Source organism: Salmo salar, chromosome ssa02 (genome assembly GCF_905237065.1).
Source record: "Salmo salar chromosome ssa02, Ssal_v3.1, whole genome shotgun sequence".
Classification (NCBI taxonomy): domain Eukaryota; kingdom Metazoa; phylum Chordata; class Actinopteri; order Salmoniformes; family Salmonidae; genus Salmo; species Salmo salar.
The window spans coordinates 76,939,090-76,955,087 of NC_059443.1; the positions used below are offsets into that span (position 1 = coordinate 76,939,090).

A 15,998-nucleotide genomic window follows, 5' to 3' on the forward strand; every position below is an offset into this window, starting at 1 on the left:
TTGAATAATCATACAAATATATTATATCTTATCGACCAAAACAGGTATTCTGAATAATTCCCCAAAACCACAATTAAGGAACATGACAACATTAATGGAATGTCATATTTCTGTTCCAATTTGAATCAGGGACTTCTCAAGAAGGTAGAAAGAGCTATTTATGTCAAAATAGAGCCGATCCATTCTATTCAAAATGACATACATTACACACAAGATAGTATCTATACATACATAGTCTATGTTAGACAGACTGAGAGGTTACATTTCAACTTCTGAAGTTCCTGCTTCTATCAAAACAAACAGTAAAAAGTATGGCAGCTCACAGAGGGAGGAACACTTTAAAACTGCAGGGGGTGTTTTGAGTTTGTCTTTAAAGTGTGTGTCTTGACTCTCCGTGTGAGTGTGTGTTGGGTGAGATGTTTCTAGAGCACAGACATCCACAGGTTAGGTACTGCATACTAGTGTGTGTGTCTCTGTGTGTCTGGCACTTGTCTCTGCATGCCCGTGTGTTTGTGTGTCTGCATGCCCGTGTGTCTGTGTGTGTGTGTGTGTGTGTCTCTCTCTCTGTGTGTGTGTGTGTCCGTGTCCATGTCTAGTTAGGGGAGATGGTCCTGGAGCGTAGACATCCACAGGTCAGGTACTGCATAGCCTTCATGCTAACGTGCATCAGGGGCCCCAGGTTGAACAACATATGGTAGAAGGCGTGCACCGACAGGCCGCCCGTCTCATCTGCATACTTCAGTGCCACGATGGGCGTGTACAGCGGGTTGGTAAGGTTCCGGAACCGTGCAGAACTGCCTTGCTCAATCACCTTCTTAGTACACTATAGGAGAGTGAGAGAGACTAGTTAGTGCACTGCTGGGGGAGGAAGAGAAGGAGAGAGAGACTAGTTAGTGCACTGCTGGGGGAGGAAAGGGAGAGAAAGACAGAGGGAGAGAGAGTAGAGAGAGAGTAGAGAGAGAGAAAAAAGAGAGAGAGGGGGAGAGTAGAGAGAGAGACAGAGGGAGAGAGAGTAGAGAGAGAGTAGAGAGAGAGAAAAAAGAGAGAGAGAGGGGGGAGAGTAGAGCGAGAGGGAGAGAGAGTAGAGAGAGAGGGGGAGAGTAGAGAAAGAGACAGAGGGAGAGAGAGTAGAGAGAGAGTAGGGAGTAGAGAGAGAGTAGAGAGAGAGTAGAGACAGAGTAGGCCACACACACACTCAGACAGATGGACTAACCCTGGCAATGTCATCGGGGGTCTGTCCGAGCGTCTCAAAGATGTCGACGGAGGAGGGCAGGTAGACGTTTTTAAAGTAGTTGACGGTATCGGCATCGGCCCCAGGGAACTCTTTCTGACGGACGTCCTGAATCATCTTAGATTCAAACTCTGTATGGACTGGGCCTGGCTCTATCATAGACATACTAGGGGGGAGGAATAGGAGGGAGAGAAGAGAGGGAGGGGGAGGAGAAGGGAGAGGAGGGAGAGGAGAGAGAAAAGAAGGCTGGGGGGAAAGGAGAGAGAAAAGAAAGAGGGGAAGAAGAAAGGGGGAAGAAAGAGGGGAGAGAAAAAAGAAAGAGGGGGAGAAGGAGAGAGAAAAGAAAGAGGGGGAGAAGAACAGAAGAGAGATCATGTTTTAAATCGTATGTTTTAATTGGTCCGTCCCCGACAAAATATACATATGAAATAAAAATAAAGACATTCATTTTGGAAAACATAGCTAGGTGTGTTAGAGAGACTCACGTGACGTTAAACTTGAGCAGCTGTACAGCCAGACACTCACAAAACCCTTCCATGGCAAACTTAGAGGCAGCATACACGTCATTAAACACGACACCTGAGATCAGAGAGTAGTACTTCAGTATTTCATTATGATCCCCACTACTACCACATCTGTTGACAAGCATTATGTAAAAAACATAAAGAAATGAGTTTCATCCCATTTTCAAATGAACAACAGACATAATATTCTATGAAACAGCGATCTACATTGAATTTCTTCACATGGCTTCAGCATTACATAAAAGTCCACCATTATATCATATTCTGAACAGTTTATGATGTTGTACATGGAACCGTTGTCATCCTTCACCATCAAAACATAGATGTAGACATCACCTTTCTGTGTATTCATGTTTGGTTCAGCAGATAGGACAGGAAAATACACTGTCCGGCTATGGCAGAATATAAAAATGGCCGCCACGGCCGCCAGGAGGCGTTTTTGCTATGCCTCCATATCTGAAAATGTTCAGGGCCTCAAACTGTACAAGTGTACCGAGTTTCATGCTTTTATGAAAAAGCGAACATATCACCTCAAATTTGCCACATGTCGCTTGGACCACTATCATGTGTGTCCCCTCCTCTTTTTCATATCAGCCAATCAACCAAGCAATCAATCAATCAACCAATCAATAAAGCATAGTTCCTTACCCTGTAGTCCCATGACACTGCTGACCACTACGATGTGTCCTCCCCTCCTCTTCTTCATATCTGGCATCACCTCCTTGATCATCCGGATCACACCGAAGAAGTTGGTCTCAAACACACTCTTCATCTCTGCTATACTGATGCTTTCCACCGGTCCCACCAGACCTATACCTGCATTATTAACTAGAGAGAGAGAGGAGGAGGAGGGAGAGGAGAGGTGGGAGGGAGGAGGATGGGAGAAGGAAGGGCAGACGGAGGGAGGGAGGGAGGGAGGGAGGGAGGGAGGGAGGGAGGGAGGGAGGGAGGGAGGGAGGGAGGGAGGGAGGGAGGGAGGGAGGGAGGGAGGGAGGGAGGAAGAGAGGACAGGAGAAGGAGAGGGAGAGAGAGGTGGGAGGGAGGAGGATGGGAGAAGGAGGGGAAAGAGAGGTGGGAGGGAAGATGATGGGAGAAGGAGGGTGAGAGAGAGGTGGGAGGAAGGAGGAAGAGAGGAGAGGTGGGAGGGAGGAGGAGGGAGGAGGAGAGGTGGGAGGGAGTGACGGGAGAAGGAGGGGGAGAGAGAGGTGGGAGGGAGGAGGAGGAGAAGGAGGAGAGGTGGAGAGAGGGAGGGAGGGAGGGAGGAGGAGGGAGAGGAGAGGTGGGAGGGAGGAGGAGGGAGAGGAGGGGAGAGAGAGGTGGGAGGGAGTGAAAGAGAGAAGGAGGGGGAGAGAGAGATGAGAGGAAGAAGGAGGGGGTAGGAGACATGAGAGGGAGAAAGAGGGGGCGAGAGACATGGGAACAAGCGGAAAGGAGAAGGGTGGGGAGAGAGAGGTGAGAGGGAGAAGGAGGGGGGAGGAGAGAGAGAAAAGATGTAGAGAGGGGGAGGGCGAAAGCGAGGGGGGAGAAGAGAGAGGGAGGAATAGGTAAACAAGAAGGAAAGAGTGACACCCCTGTTCACATAGGTGATCAGAGCACTCGTCTCTTCAGTTGTGTTCCAGTAGTCACCACAGGGTGGCAGTATAACCTAAGGCTTTAGCCCAGTCTCTCACTACACTGAGTTATAACCAGGCTTTAGCCCAGTCTCTCACTACACTGAGTTATAACCAGGCTTTAGCCCAGTCTCTCACTACACTGAGTTATAACCAGGCTTTAGCCCAGTCTCTCACTACACTGAGTTATAACCAGGCTTTAGCCCAGTCTCTCACTACACTGAGTTATAACCAGGCTTTAGCCCAGTCTCTCACTACACTGAGTTATAACCAGGCTTTAGCCCAGTCTCTCACGACACTGAGTTATAACCAGGCTTTAGCCCAGTCTATGACCAGGGCCTGTATAGTATATATCAGCCATTCTCAACTAGCGGAACGCGGTTCAGATCCGGATCCAGAAAAGGGTAAATTCGGACCGCGGGTCCCTACTTTTTAGGAACACAGTCGGGCTTTCAACTTACTGCTGTTGGGAGTTGTAATAGTAGAATGCACAAGGCTGATAAATGACAATATCCCTTTGCCACCTAGGACCTTTGCCACCTAGGACCTTTGCCACCTAGGAAATGCGTGTGACCGGACCTTCTCAAATAGTATTTGCAGTGGTAGAAAAAGTACCCAATTGTCACACTTGAGTAAAAGTAAAGATACCTTAATAAAAAATGACTCAAGTAAAAGTGAAAGTCACCCAGTAAAATACTACTTGAGTAAAAGTCTAAAAGTATTTGGTTTTAAATACACTTCAGTATCAAAAGTAAATGTAATTGCTAAAATATACTTCTGTATCAAACGTAAACGTATAAATCATTTCAAATTCCTTGTATTAAGCAAACCAGATGGCACCATTTATTTTGTCTTTACAGATAGCCAGGGGCACACTCCAACACTCAAACGAAATGTGTGTTTAGTGAGTCAGCCAGATCAGAGGCAGTAGGGATGACCAGGCATATTCTCTTGATAACTGGGTGAATTAGACCATTTTCCTGTCCTGCTAAGCAATCAAAATGTAACGAGTACTTTTGGGTGTCAGGGAAAATGTATGGAGTAAAAAGTACATTATTTTCTTTAGGAATGTAGTGAAGTAGAAGTTGTCAAAAATATGAATAGTAAAGTAAAGTAGAGATACCCCAAAAAACGACTTAAGTGGTACTTTAAAGTATTTTTACTTACTTTACACCACTGAGTAGTTGAGTACCCCTGGTATACATCAAGCATCTAAGAAGCAATGATCTAGGATAAATGTTGCCTTCTAGAACACAATGAATAAGACTACATTGACAGGAGTGGGACCTGATCCTAGATCAGCACTCCTAGTCTGAGACACATGATACATATGGCCCCTGAACTGAGGTCAGTTTTACTGTGGCCTCTCCAGTCTCTCAATGAACTATGATCTGAACTGAGGTCAGTTTTGCATGGTTTATCCCTAATGGTTACGGTCAGGGTTGAGGGAGGTTAAGATAGATGTGTGTAAGAGATGTATAGTTGAGAACGTACAACAACACATAGTCTTTTAGACCTTGAATAGATGTACCCTAATACCTACATAGTGTACTACTTTTCACCAGAGCCCTATGGGCCTATGCGCCCTGGTCAAACTAAGTGCACTCTACAGGGAAATGGCACCCATTTGGGACGTACACCCTTTGGACTCCTGACTGGAGCAGCGGTCTAAAGGCACTGCATCTCAGTGCTAGAGGTGTCACTACAAACCCTGGTTCTATTCCAGGCTCTATCACAGCGGTCTAAGCCACTGCATCTCAGTGCTAGAGGTGTCACTACAGACCCTGGTTTGATTTCAGGCCGTGATTGGGAGTCCCATAGGGCGGCACACAGTTTGCCCAGCGTCGTCCGGGTTTGGCGGGTGTAGGCCGTCATTGTAAATAAGAATTTGTTCTTAAATGACTTGCCTAGTTAAATAAAGATACATTTTTTTAGTCTTTTTTTTTTAAGATAATGGGCTCTGGTTTATAGATTTTTTTGATTTTCAAATCATAAAAGTGTTCCATAGTTATGGTCTGTTTTGTTTTGACAGAAATGTTGCCTTGTGTTATAAAAACAAAGGTGTTCCTTCCTGAGTACATAGAGAATAGGGTACCATTTGGGACACACCCCTTCAGAGAAGTCCATAGATATTCAAAAATCACAAAGGTTGTTCCTTACTGAGTACGTCTACATGTCTGTCCTTGATTCCGTTGATACACTGTTTGACTGACTCGTCCGTACACACGTCCAACACAGCTAGAGAGAGGCTCTTCCCGTACGCATCACCTGCTGCCTCCACCAGCTTGTCTTTACGCTTCAGGTCTCGCATGGTGGCAATGACTGTAGAGAGAGAGAAGAGAGGGGCGAGAGGGGGGTGGGAGAGAGAGAGATTTGGAGGGAGAAGAGAGAGAGAGGGAGTGACGAAGAGAGAAAGGGAGGTTTGTAGACAAAAAGAAAGAGTGGCAGAGAGGGAGAGAGATGTACAGAGAGAGAGATGGAGAGCGATAGAGAGAGATGAGAGAGAGTGTGAGAGAGTGTGTGAGAGAGAGAGAGCGAGAGAGAGAGGGAGAGAGAGACAGAGAGAGAGGGACAGAGAGAGAGGGACAGAGAGAGAGAGAGAGAGAGAGAGAGAGAGAGAGAGAGAGAGAGAGAGAGAGAGAATAGGGTCAAACAGAGTTCACTGGATTAAACCTGATAATGAGTAAACAGAAATTACACTGTGTGTGTGTGCGTGTGCGTGTGTGCGTGTGTGCGTGCGTGTGTGTTTGAGCACGTAAGTGTGTGTAATACATTGGTGTTAGACAGAAGTTACAAACCCTGCATGTAAGTGCATGTTTGAGTATGGAATGTTTATATTATTTGTGTGTTTGAGTGTGGGTGGGAGGGATTTTCTATCGTGTGCGTGTGTGTGTGTGTTTGTGTGTGTGTGTGGAATGTGTATGTTGAGAGTGAGGAAAGGGGGAGGGGGAAACCACATTCTATAAGACATTATGATAATAATAATAATAATAATAATCATATCCCCCAAAGGACTGAATTTACTTTCTAGCTGGCTATTGTTGATCTTTGTAGCTATTTCTCACCTCTCTCCCCTCCTTCCTTCTCCCTCCCCCTTCTCCTTCCTTCTCCCTCCCCCTTCTCCTTCCTTCTCCCTCCCCCTCTCCTTCCTTCTCCCTCCACCTCTCCTTCCTTCTCCCTCCACCTCTCCTTCCTTCTCCCTCCCCCTTCTCCTTCCTTCTCCCTCCACCTCTCCTTCCTTCTCCCTCCCCCTTCTCCTTCCATCTCCCTCCCCCTTCTCCTTCCTTCTCCCTCCCTCCTCCTTTCCTCTCCCTCTCCCTCTCCTTCTTAATGGAGACCTTTTCCCTCTCCCTCTCTCCTTCTTAATGGAGACCTTCTCCCTCTCCCTCTCTCCTTCTTTATGGAGATCTTCTCCCTCTCCCTCTCTCCTTCTTTATGGAGATCTTTTCCAGGTCGGTCTCTTCTTGTAGCACATTATGCTGTTCATATGACAGTTTATTCAGGGTAAAAACACACACACACACACACACACACACACACACACACACACACACACACACACACACACACACACACACACACACACACACACACACACAACAATAGGCAGGTATCCTAAAGTTTAGAGAGAAGGAAAGAGGATGAGTTAATGTCCATGGACCGTTTAGCTACTTCAAAAGATTGAGATCACTTTTTTCATCATCTGTATACAAGGTCAAACCAAAATGTGACTTCCACTTTATCCCAACCCCTCTGAAAGACACAAAAAGATGTTACATTTTAATTTGACTAGTTTCTCACAGCAAATAATCCTGCAGCAACAGGAAATTTGAATTATTATGTGGATTATGATTAATAGACATTTTTGTAGGGGTTGATACATTCAGAGATTTTACAGTGGAAATTACAAACTTTAGAAGCCCCCCAAAAATATCAAATTAAGAATTTTCTGCTGTGCAGGAAAATTCTCAGCGAAAACAGAGTGATCAAATTAAGATAGGACACCTGTATACAGGTTGGAGAGGTTGGAGCAGGGGGCTGCCACACTGGGCGCCCGTGGAGCAGTTGTGGAGGGGGGTTAAGAGCCTTGCTCAAGGGCACAACGACAGGCAACGGCATCTAGGATTTGATTCCAGCAACTCCCGTGTCAGACCCCGGGATTCGAACTGGCAGTACCTGCCGCCCCGTATAACTAAATCACTGTCAGCTAACTATCTGATGGACTGCTCAGTATCATCCCAGGGGCCGGCGCCAGTCCATGGACCACAGGTTGCGTACCGCTGGTCTAACTGTGTATACCACATGGTTCTGAGTATCCTATACTATCCCATACTACTCTATACATAACAATTAGCCCTATACAGGTTAATATCTACCACATGGTTCTGAGTATCCTATACTATCCCATACTACTCTATACATAACAATTAGCCCTATACAGGTTAATATCTACCACATGGTTCTGAGTATCCTATACTATCCCATACTACTCTATACATAACAATTAGCCCTATACAGGTTAATATCTACCATATGGTTCTGAGTATCCTATACTACTATATAAATAACAATTAACCATATACAGGTTAATATATCTACCACATGGTTCTGAGTATCTGTTACGTCCTGACCATAGAAAGATGTTATTTTCTATGGTAGAGTAGGTCAGGGCGTGACAGGTATTTTCTCTCTATGTTTCTATTTCTATGTTGTCAGGTTCTAGTTTTGTATTTCTATGTTGGGGTTTTGTTTGGGATGATCTCCAATTAGAGGCAGCTGGTCCTCGTTGTCTCTAATTGGAGATCATACTTAAGTAGGGTTTTTTTCCACCTGGGGTTTGTGGGAGATTGTTTTTTGAGTAGTGTATTTTTCAACTCTGCGTCACGGTTTGTTGTTTTGTTCTTTAGTTTATGTTTATGTATCGCATAGTTTCACAGTGTAAATAAAATGTGTAACGACACACACGCTGCACTTTGGTCTGCTTCTCCTTCCTACGACAGCCGTGACAGTATCCTATACTATCCTATACATCTATATGTCCCTACCTTATAACACATGGTTCTGAGTAACGCACACCTGATTCCACTAATGAAAGGTTTAACGATGTGTTGATTAGCGGAATCAACTAAATAGTGTTAAGGATTAAAACAAAAAATGTTTCACCCCTCAGAACCAGGATTAAAAAACACTGTCTTATACTATTCTATAGATAGCAGCCACACGGCCCTAAACTACCTATACCTCATGTGTCTGCTGTCTGATTTAGCCCTGGCACTGTGGGCTGATCTTATTATGGGGCTAGCTTAGTGTTAGCACTCACCCGACAGCACCAAGAATACCCATCCCACCCCACCCTCTGGCTCGCCAGCAGCCCAGGATGAGGCCTCTAAGTGGGGCAGTAAGCGGCCAAGGCAGGGCCCCTCCTGGAGGTTTAGGTATTGTCCACCAGGCATTATGACACTGAGAGCAGTGGTAATGCTACTACTCTTACTGATTGGTCTCAGGTTAAGCAGGGATGAGCCATAATAACCATAATGTGTAACTTATATACACACTCTTACGTACACAGAGACTTACATAGCCCAGACTGCAGACAGACAATCATGTAACCATGATATGTGTTATAACCTGCTATGTAAGTGTTCTCTCCAATCTGTACCAGTGATATAACCTGCTATGTAGGTGATGTATGTTGTGTACCAGTGATATAACCTGCTATGTAAGTGTTCTCTCCAATCTGTACCAGTGATATAACCTGCTATGTAAGTGATGTATGTTGTGTATCAGTGCTATAACCTGCTATGTAGTTGATATGCGTTGTGTTTGTGAGTCTTTAGCAGGGGTTGAAGTAAAGCAGAGTACAAGTTTCCACACACAGACACTTACAGAAGGTTAAGAGTGTGCAAAGCTGTCATCAAGGCAAAGGGTGGCTAATTTGAAGAATCTCAAATAGAAAATATATTTGTATTTGTTTAACAATTTTTTGGTTACTACAGGATTCCATATGTGTTATTTCATAGTTTTGATGTCTTCACTATTGTTCTACAATGTAGAACATTGTAAAAATAAAGAAAAACCCTGGAATGAGTAGGTATGTCCAAACTGTTGACTGGTACTGTACATACAATGGACAATCATGTAACCCTGCTGTGTAAGTGCTGAAACCTGCTGCTGTGTAAGTGTTGAATCCTGCTGTGTAAGTGTCACATGGTACCCTATTCCCTACATAGTGCACCCTATTCCCTACATAGTGCACCCTATTCCCTACATTGTGCACTACTTTTGACCATAAATCATGTTTTTTACAAGATAAATCATAGACTACAGGTTTTTATACTCCAATATATCTGACTATTTGGACTTAACCTACTAACAGCATCGTCACCATTAGGCTGCTGTACACCAGTGCCTTCAGAAAGTATTCATACCCCTTGAATTATTCCACATTTTGTTGTGTTACAGCCTGAATTCAAAATGGATTCAATCTTTTTTTCTCTCACTCACCCATCTACACAGAATACGCCATAATCACAAAGTGAAAACATGTTTTGAGAAAAATGTAGCATATTTATTGAAAATGAAATACAGAAACATCTAATTTACATAATTATTCTCACCCTTGATCAATACTTTGTAGAAGCATCTTTGGCAGCGATTACAGCTGTGAGTCTTTCTGGGTAAGTCTCTAAGAGCTTTCCAATCCTGGATTGTGCAACATTTGCACATTATTCTTTTCAAAATTCTTCAAGGGCTGTCAAATTGGTTTATGATCATTGCTAGGCAACCATTTCAGGTTTTGCCATAGGTTTAAGTCGAAACTGTAATTCAGCCACTCAGGATCATTCGCTGTCTTCTTGTTTAACAAATCCAGTGTAGATTTGGCCTTGGCTATTGGTTATTGTCCTGCTGAAAGGTGAATTCATTTGTGGTTGAATCTGTGTTTGAAATTCACTGCTTGACCTTACAGGTAATGAGGAATTTATTAAAACACATTATTATTGCACACAGAGTGAGTCCATGCAACTTATTATGTGACTTGTTAAGCACATTTTTATTCCTGAACTTATTTAGGTTTGTCATAACAAAGGGGGTGAACACCAAGACACTTCAGCTTTTCATTTTTTGTATTCATTTGTAACAATATAAAGATACATAATTCCACGTTGACACTATGGGATATTGTGTGTAGGCCAGTGACCAAACATCTAAATTGTATACATTTTAAATGCAGGCCGTAACACAAAATGTGGTACAAGTCAAAGGGTGTGTGAATACTTCCTGAAGGCCCTGGAGGTTACTCTCTTACCGTGATAGCGCTGTTTCTCGTCCTTAGCGAGCATCACCGCCATCCTCAGCCCGATCCCGGAGGAGCAACCGGTGATTAGCACCACTTTTTGTCCTGGGTTCGACATGGCTCTCCTAACGTTTTCCCCTTAACGTTCAAACAACTAACGTCGCTTCTCTTCTCTCTCCAGTTGGCACATCGGGAATGAGCAAGCAGCAGCGCAAGAAAGATGACAGGGGCTTTGCGTTCAGAGCCACTGTAAGCGGATAACACGCACGCACGCACACACACACACACACACACACACACACACACACACACACACACACACACACACACACACACACACACACACACACACACACACACACACACACACACACACACACACACACACACACACACACACACACACACACGGCGCTCCAGAGTCACATGGACAGCACAGACCTGCGCAAAGATTATCTAACCTGTAGGCTTCACTGTCCGTTGGTCACCTGCTGTGGCCTCCCCGCCTCATCTGTTGAGCTCGGTAGAACAGTAATGACTAGGCCAGGGATCCCCCCGTCTGTTGTTTACGGCTGCGAGTTAGAAGTAGAAACAAAGAGGCTGAACAGAATACACAAGGTACAATTTCAAATTTGGTTGAACATTAGCAGTTTTTCTCGTTATTTCAGTCACTGATAGTCACTCAATTAGCCCATATCAGCGAACATTTTTCAGCTTGGTAAATGAGTGTAGCAGCCAGCTATCTAAACGTGTAGTAATCATGGTCAAATTACAGCCTGGGGGCTCCCCCATTGATTTTGTTAGTCATTTTCACTCAGATATTACAGTAACAACTGTAAACATTTCTCTCCATCCTATGGCAAAATGTTTTTCGAATTTCAGCAAACTTGCTTTAAACTCACAGCATTTTCTCTACACCCCATTGCAAAATGTGTAGAATTACAACAATAACTTGGGGATGGGTGGGGGGTAATGGCAGGCCCTCATGATGAGATCAGATCTTTTGAGGCCAGTCCCATCAAAGTTGCCCATATCTGGACTAGGTTATGTGTCATTGGTAAGGGAAAACTAACAACAGCTACTCTGGTGGATAAAGAAAGGGTGTTTCTCAAAATGTATACTACCCTGCTTCAAGCACGCAAATTGGAGCACAGAAGAGTCGACGTATGAGTCCAAATGAAAGTATACGAAACAGAGCACGGAGGGCACTTCTCGAATGCATTCTTCGTTTGTACATATTTTGAAGCATGCATGATGCAAGCTTTAACGGAAAGTATGAGGCGAAATATGACGCAACCATGTAAAAAATTCTGAAAATTTGATGAAATCAATAGCGGCCATTATTTGAGCTGAAGCAAGTGAAACACACTCCGACTTCAGAATGAAATGTTGCCTATTCACATCTCATATGTTACCTTGTTATCTTGATAAGTCAATAAATACATGCTGTGTTAATTTTGGCATGTTTTCCTGCATATGTACTGTAGATAGCAAGCCCATAATAAGTCAACAGTGGTGTAAAGTACTTAAGTACTTGTATCCTCAAGGTTAAAGTACTACCTAAGTCGTTTTTTGGGGTATCTGTACTTTACTATTTATATTATTGCCAACTTTGACTTTTACTTCGCTACATTTCTAAAGAAAATAATATACTTTTTACTCCATACATTTTCCCTGAAACCCAAAAGTACTCCTTACATTTTGACAGGAAAATGGTCCAATTCACTCACTTATCAAGAGAACATCTGTGGTCATCCCTACTGCCTCTGATCTGGCGGACTCACTAAACACAAACGCTTTGTTTGTAAATTATGTATGAGTGTTGGAGTGTGCCGTTGGTTATCCGTCAATAAAAACAAAACATCTAAAATGAATGGTTGGTTTATGGGCTTGTAAGTAAGCATTGTATTCGGCGCACATGACGAATACAATTTCATTTGATTTGATTTGAAATGTGCCTTCTGGTTTGCTTAATATAAGGAATTTGAAATGATTTATACTTTTACTTTTGATACTTAAGTATATTTTAGCAATTACATTTACTTTTGATACTTAAATATATTTTAGCAATTACATTTACTTTTGATACTTAAGTATATTTAAAACCAAATACTTTTAGACTTTTACTCAAGTAGTATTTTACTGGGTGACTTTACTGGGTCATTTTCTATTAAGGTATCTTTACTTTTACTCAAGTATGACAATTGAGTACTTTTTCTACCAATGTAAGTCAGTAGGGCTAACTGGCTAGCTGCTAGTACTGTTAGCTAGCCAGATAGCCACGAAGAATTGTTAGCTAGCTACCCATGAAGAATTGAAATATATCTTGCATAATATTCATTTTAGGTAAGTTTTGCCTGTTTAACTAGCTGGCAAGCTAGATCATTACGATTCACATAATTAGCTGATAATTATGACGTAAAACGTTTGCTTTGTTGCCATTGTTCTGGCTGGAAGTTTCAGTGAATGAGGAGGAAAAGCATGAGGTAATACAGTAGGGTACTTCTCAGATGTGTTGCTTTATGCATTCCTCACACTCTCGTCCTCACAAGAACGTACTCAAGAGAATGTGATCGGAGAATGCACACGTACTGTAGCATGAGAGTGTGGATTATGGTAGTATGCATATTGAGAAACACCCTGAGTTTACAGAACAGTATGCTGCCTGTCGCAAAGTTAACTAAAAAGCAGCATTCCCCAAGAGAGGATGGCTCTCACTTCAGCAGTAATGAATTCATGAACTTCTTTGAGGAAAAGATCATGATCATTAGAAAGCAAATTACGGACTCCTCTTTAAATCTGCGTATTCCTCCAAAGCTCCGTTGTCCTGAGTCTGCACAACCCTGCCAGGACCTAGGATCAAGCGAGACACTAAAGTGTTTTAGTACTATATCTCTTGACACAATGATGAAAATAATCATGGCCTCTAAACCTTCAAGCTGCATACTGGACCCTATTCCAACTAAACTACTGAAAGAGCTGCTTTCTGTGCTTGGCCCTCCTATGTTGAACATAATAAACGGCTCTCTATCCACCGGATGTGTACCAAACTCACTAAAAGTGGCAGTAATAAAGCCTCTCTTGAAAAAGCCAAATCTTGACCCAGAAATTATAAAAAACTATCGGCCTATATCGAATCTTCCATTCCTCTCAAAAAAATTTGAAAAGCTGTTGCGCAGCAACTCACTGCCTTCCTGAAGACAAACAATGTATATGAAACGCTTCAGTCTGGTTTTAGACCCCATCATAGCACTGAGACTGCACTTGTGAAGGTGGTAAATGACCTTTTAATGACGTCAGACCGAGGCTCTGCGTCTGTCCTCGTGCTCCTAGATCTTAGTGCCGCTTTTGATACCATCGATCACCACATTCTTTTGGAGAGATTGGAAACCCAAATTGGTCTACATGGACAAGTTCTGGCCTGGTTTAGGTCTTATCTGTCGGAAAGATATCAGTTTGTCTCTGTGAATGGTTTGTCCTCTGACAAATCAACTGTAAATTTCGGTGTTCCTCAAGGTTCCGTTTTAGGACCACTATTGTTTTCACTACATATTTTACCTCTTGGGTATGTCATTCGAAAACATAATGTTAAATTTCACTGCTATGCGGATGACACACAGCTGTACATTTCAATGAAACATGGTGAAGCCCCAAAATTGCCCTCGCTAGAAGCCTGTGTCTCAGACATAAGGAAGTGGATGGCTGCAAACTTTCTACTCTTAAACTCGGACAAAACAGAGATGCTTGTTCTAGGTCCCAAGACACAAAGAGATCTTCTGTTGAATCTGACAATTAATCTGGATGGTTGTACAGTCGTCTCAAATAAAACTGTGAAGGACCTTGGCGTTACTCTGGACCCTGATCTCTCTTTTGAAGAACATATCAAGACTGTTTCAAGGACAGCTTTTTTCCATTTACGTAACATTGCAAAAATCAGAAACTTTCTGTCCAAAAATGACACAGAAAAAGTAATCCATGCCTTTGTTACTTCTAGGTTGGACTACTGCAATGCTCTACTTTCCGGCTACCCGGATAAAGCACTAAATAAACTTCAGTTAGTGCTAAATACGGCTGCTAGAATACTGACTAGAACCAAAAAATGCGATCATATTACTCCAGTGCTAGCCTCCCTCTACTGGCTTCCCGTTAAGGCAAGGGCTGATTTCAAGGTTTTACTGCTAACCTACAAAGCATTGCATGGGCTTGCTCCTACCTATCTTTCCGATTTGGTCCAGCCGTACATACATACACGTACGCTGCGGTCACAAAACGCGGGCCTCCTAATTGTTCCTAGAATTTCTAAGCAAACAGCTGAAGGCAGGACTTTCTCCTATAGAGCTCAATTTTTATGGAATAGTCTGCCTACCCATGTGAGAGACGCAGACTCAGTCTCAACCTTTAAGTCTTTACTGAAGACACATCTCTTCAGTAGGTCCTATGATTAAGTGTAGTCTGGCCCAGGGGTGTGAAGGTGAACGGAAATTCTGGAGCAATGAACCGCCCTTGCTGTCTCTGCCTGGCCGGTTTCCCCTCTTTCCACTAGGATTCTCTGCCTCTACCCCTATTACGGGGGCTGAGTCACTGGCTTACTGGTGTTCTTCCATGCCGTCCCTGGGAGGAGTGCGTCACTTGAGTGGGTTGAGTCACTGACGTGGTCTTCCTGTCTGGGTTGGCGCCCCCCCTTGGGCTGTGCCGTGGCGGAGATCTTTGTGGGCTATACTCGGCCTTGTCCCGGGATGGTATGTTGGTGGTTGGAGATATCCCTCCAGTGGTGTGGAGACTGTGCTTTGGCAAAGTGGGTGGGGTTATATCCTACCTGTTTGGCCCTGTCCGGGGGTTTCATCAGATGGGGCCATAGTGTCTCCGGACACCTCCTGTCTCAGCCTCCAGTATTTATGCTGCAGTAGTTTATGTGTCGGGGGGCTAGGGTCAGTCTGTCACATCTGGAGTATTTCTCTTTTCCAGTGTCCTGTGTGAATTTAAATATGCTCTCTCTAATTCTCTCTTTCTCTCTTTCTTTCTTTCTTTCTCTCTCTCGGAGGACCTGAGCCCTAGGACCATGCCTCAGGACTACCTGTCTTGATGACTCCTTGCTGTCCCCAGTTCACCTGGCTGTGCTGCTGCTCCAGTTCCAACTGTTCTGCCTGCAGCTATGGAACCCTGACCTGTTCACCGGACGTGCTACCTGTCCCAGACCTGCTGTCCCAGACCTGCTGGAACCCTGACCTATTCACCGGACGTGCTACCTGTCCCAGACCTGCTGTTTTCAACTTTCTAGAGACAGCAGGAGCTGTAGAGATACTCTCAAAGATCGGCTATGAAAAAGCCAACTGACACTT

At 43.8% G+C, this 15,998-nt stretch overlaps 1 protein-coding gene across 1 annotated transcript; it reads right to left on the reverse strand.

The window, feature by feature from the left end:
- Positions 1 to 141: 141 nt before the first annotated feature.
- Positions 142 to 10,886, reverse strand: LOC106576494 (retinol dehydrogenase 8). The gene is made up of 6 exons (XM_045710289.1): positions 10,672 to 10,886; positions 5,526 to 5,687; positions 2,404 to 2,583; positions 1,717 to 1,810; positions 1,214 to 1,397; positions 142 to 823 (listed from the first exon to the last, which is right to left on the reverse strand). Exons 1-6 carry the CDS (start codon positions 10,775 to 10,777, stop codon positions 593 to 595), a joined length of 957 nt encoding a protein of 318 aa, XP_045566245.1. The 5' UTR covers positions 10,778 to 10,886; the 3' UTR covers positions 142 to 592.
- Positions 10,887 to 15,998: the final 5,112 nt, after the last annotated feature.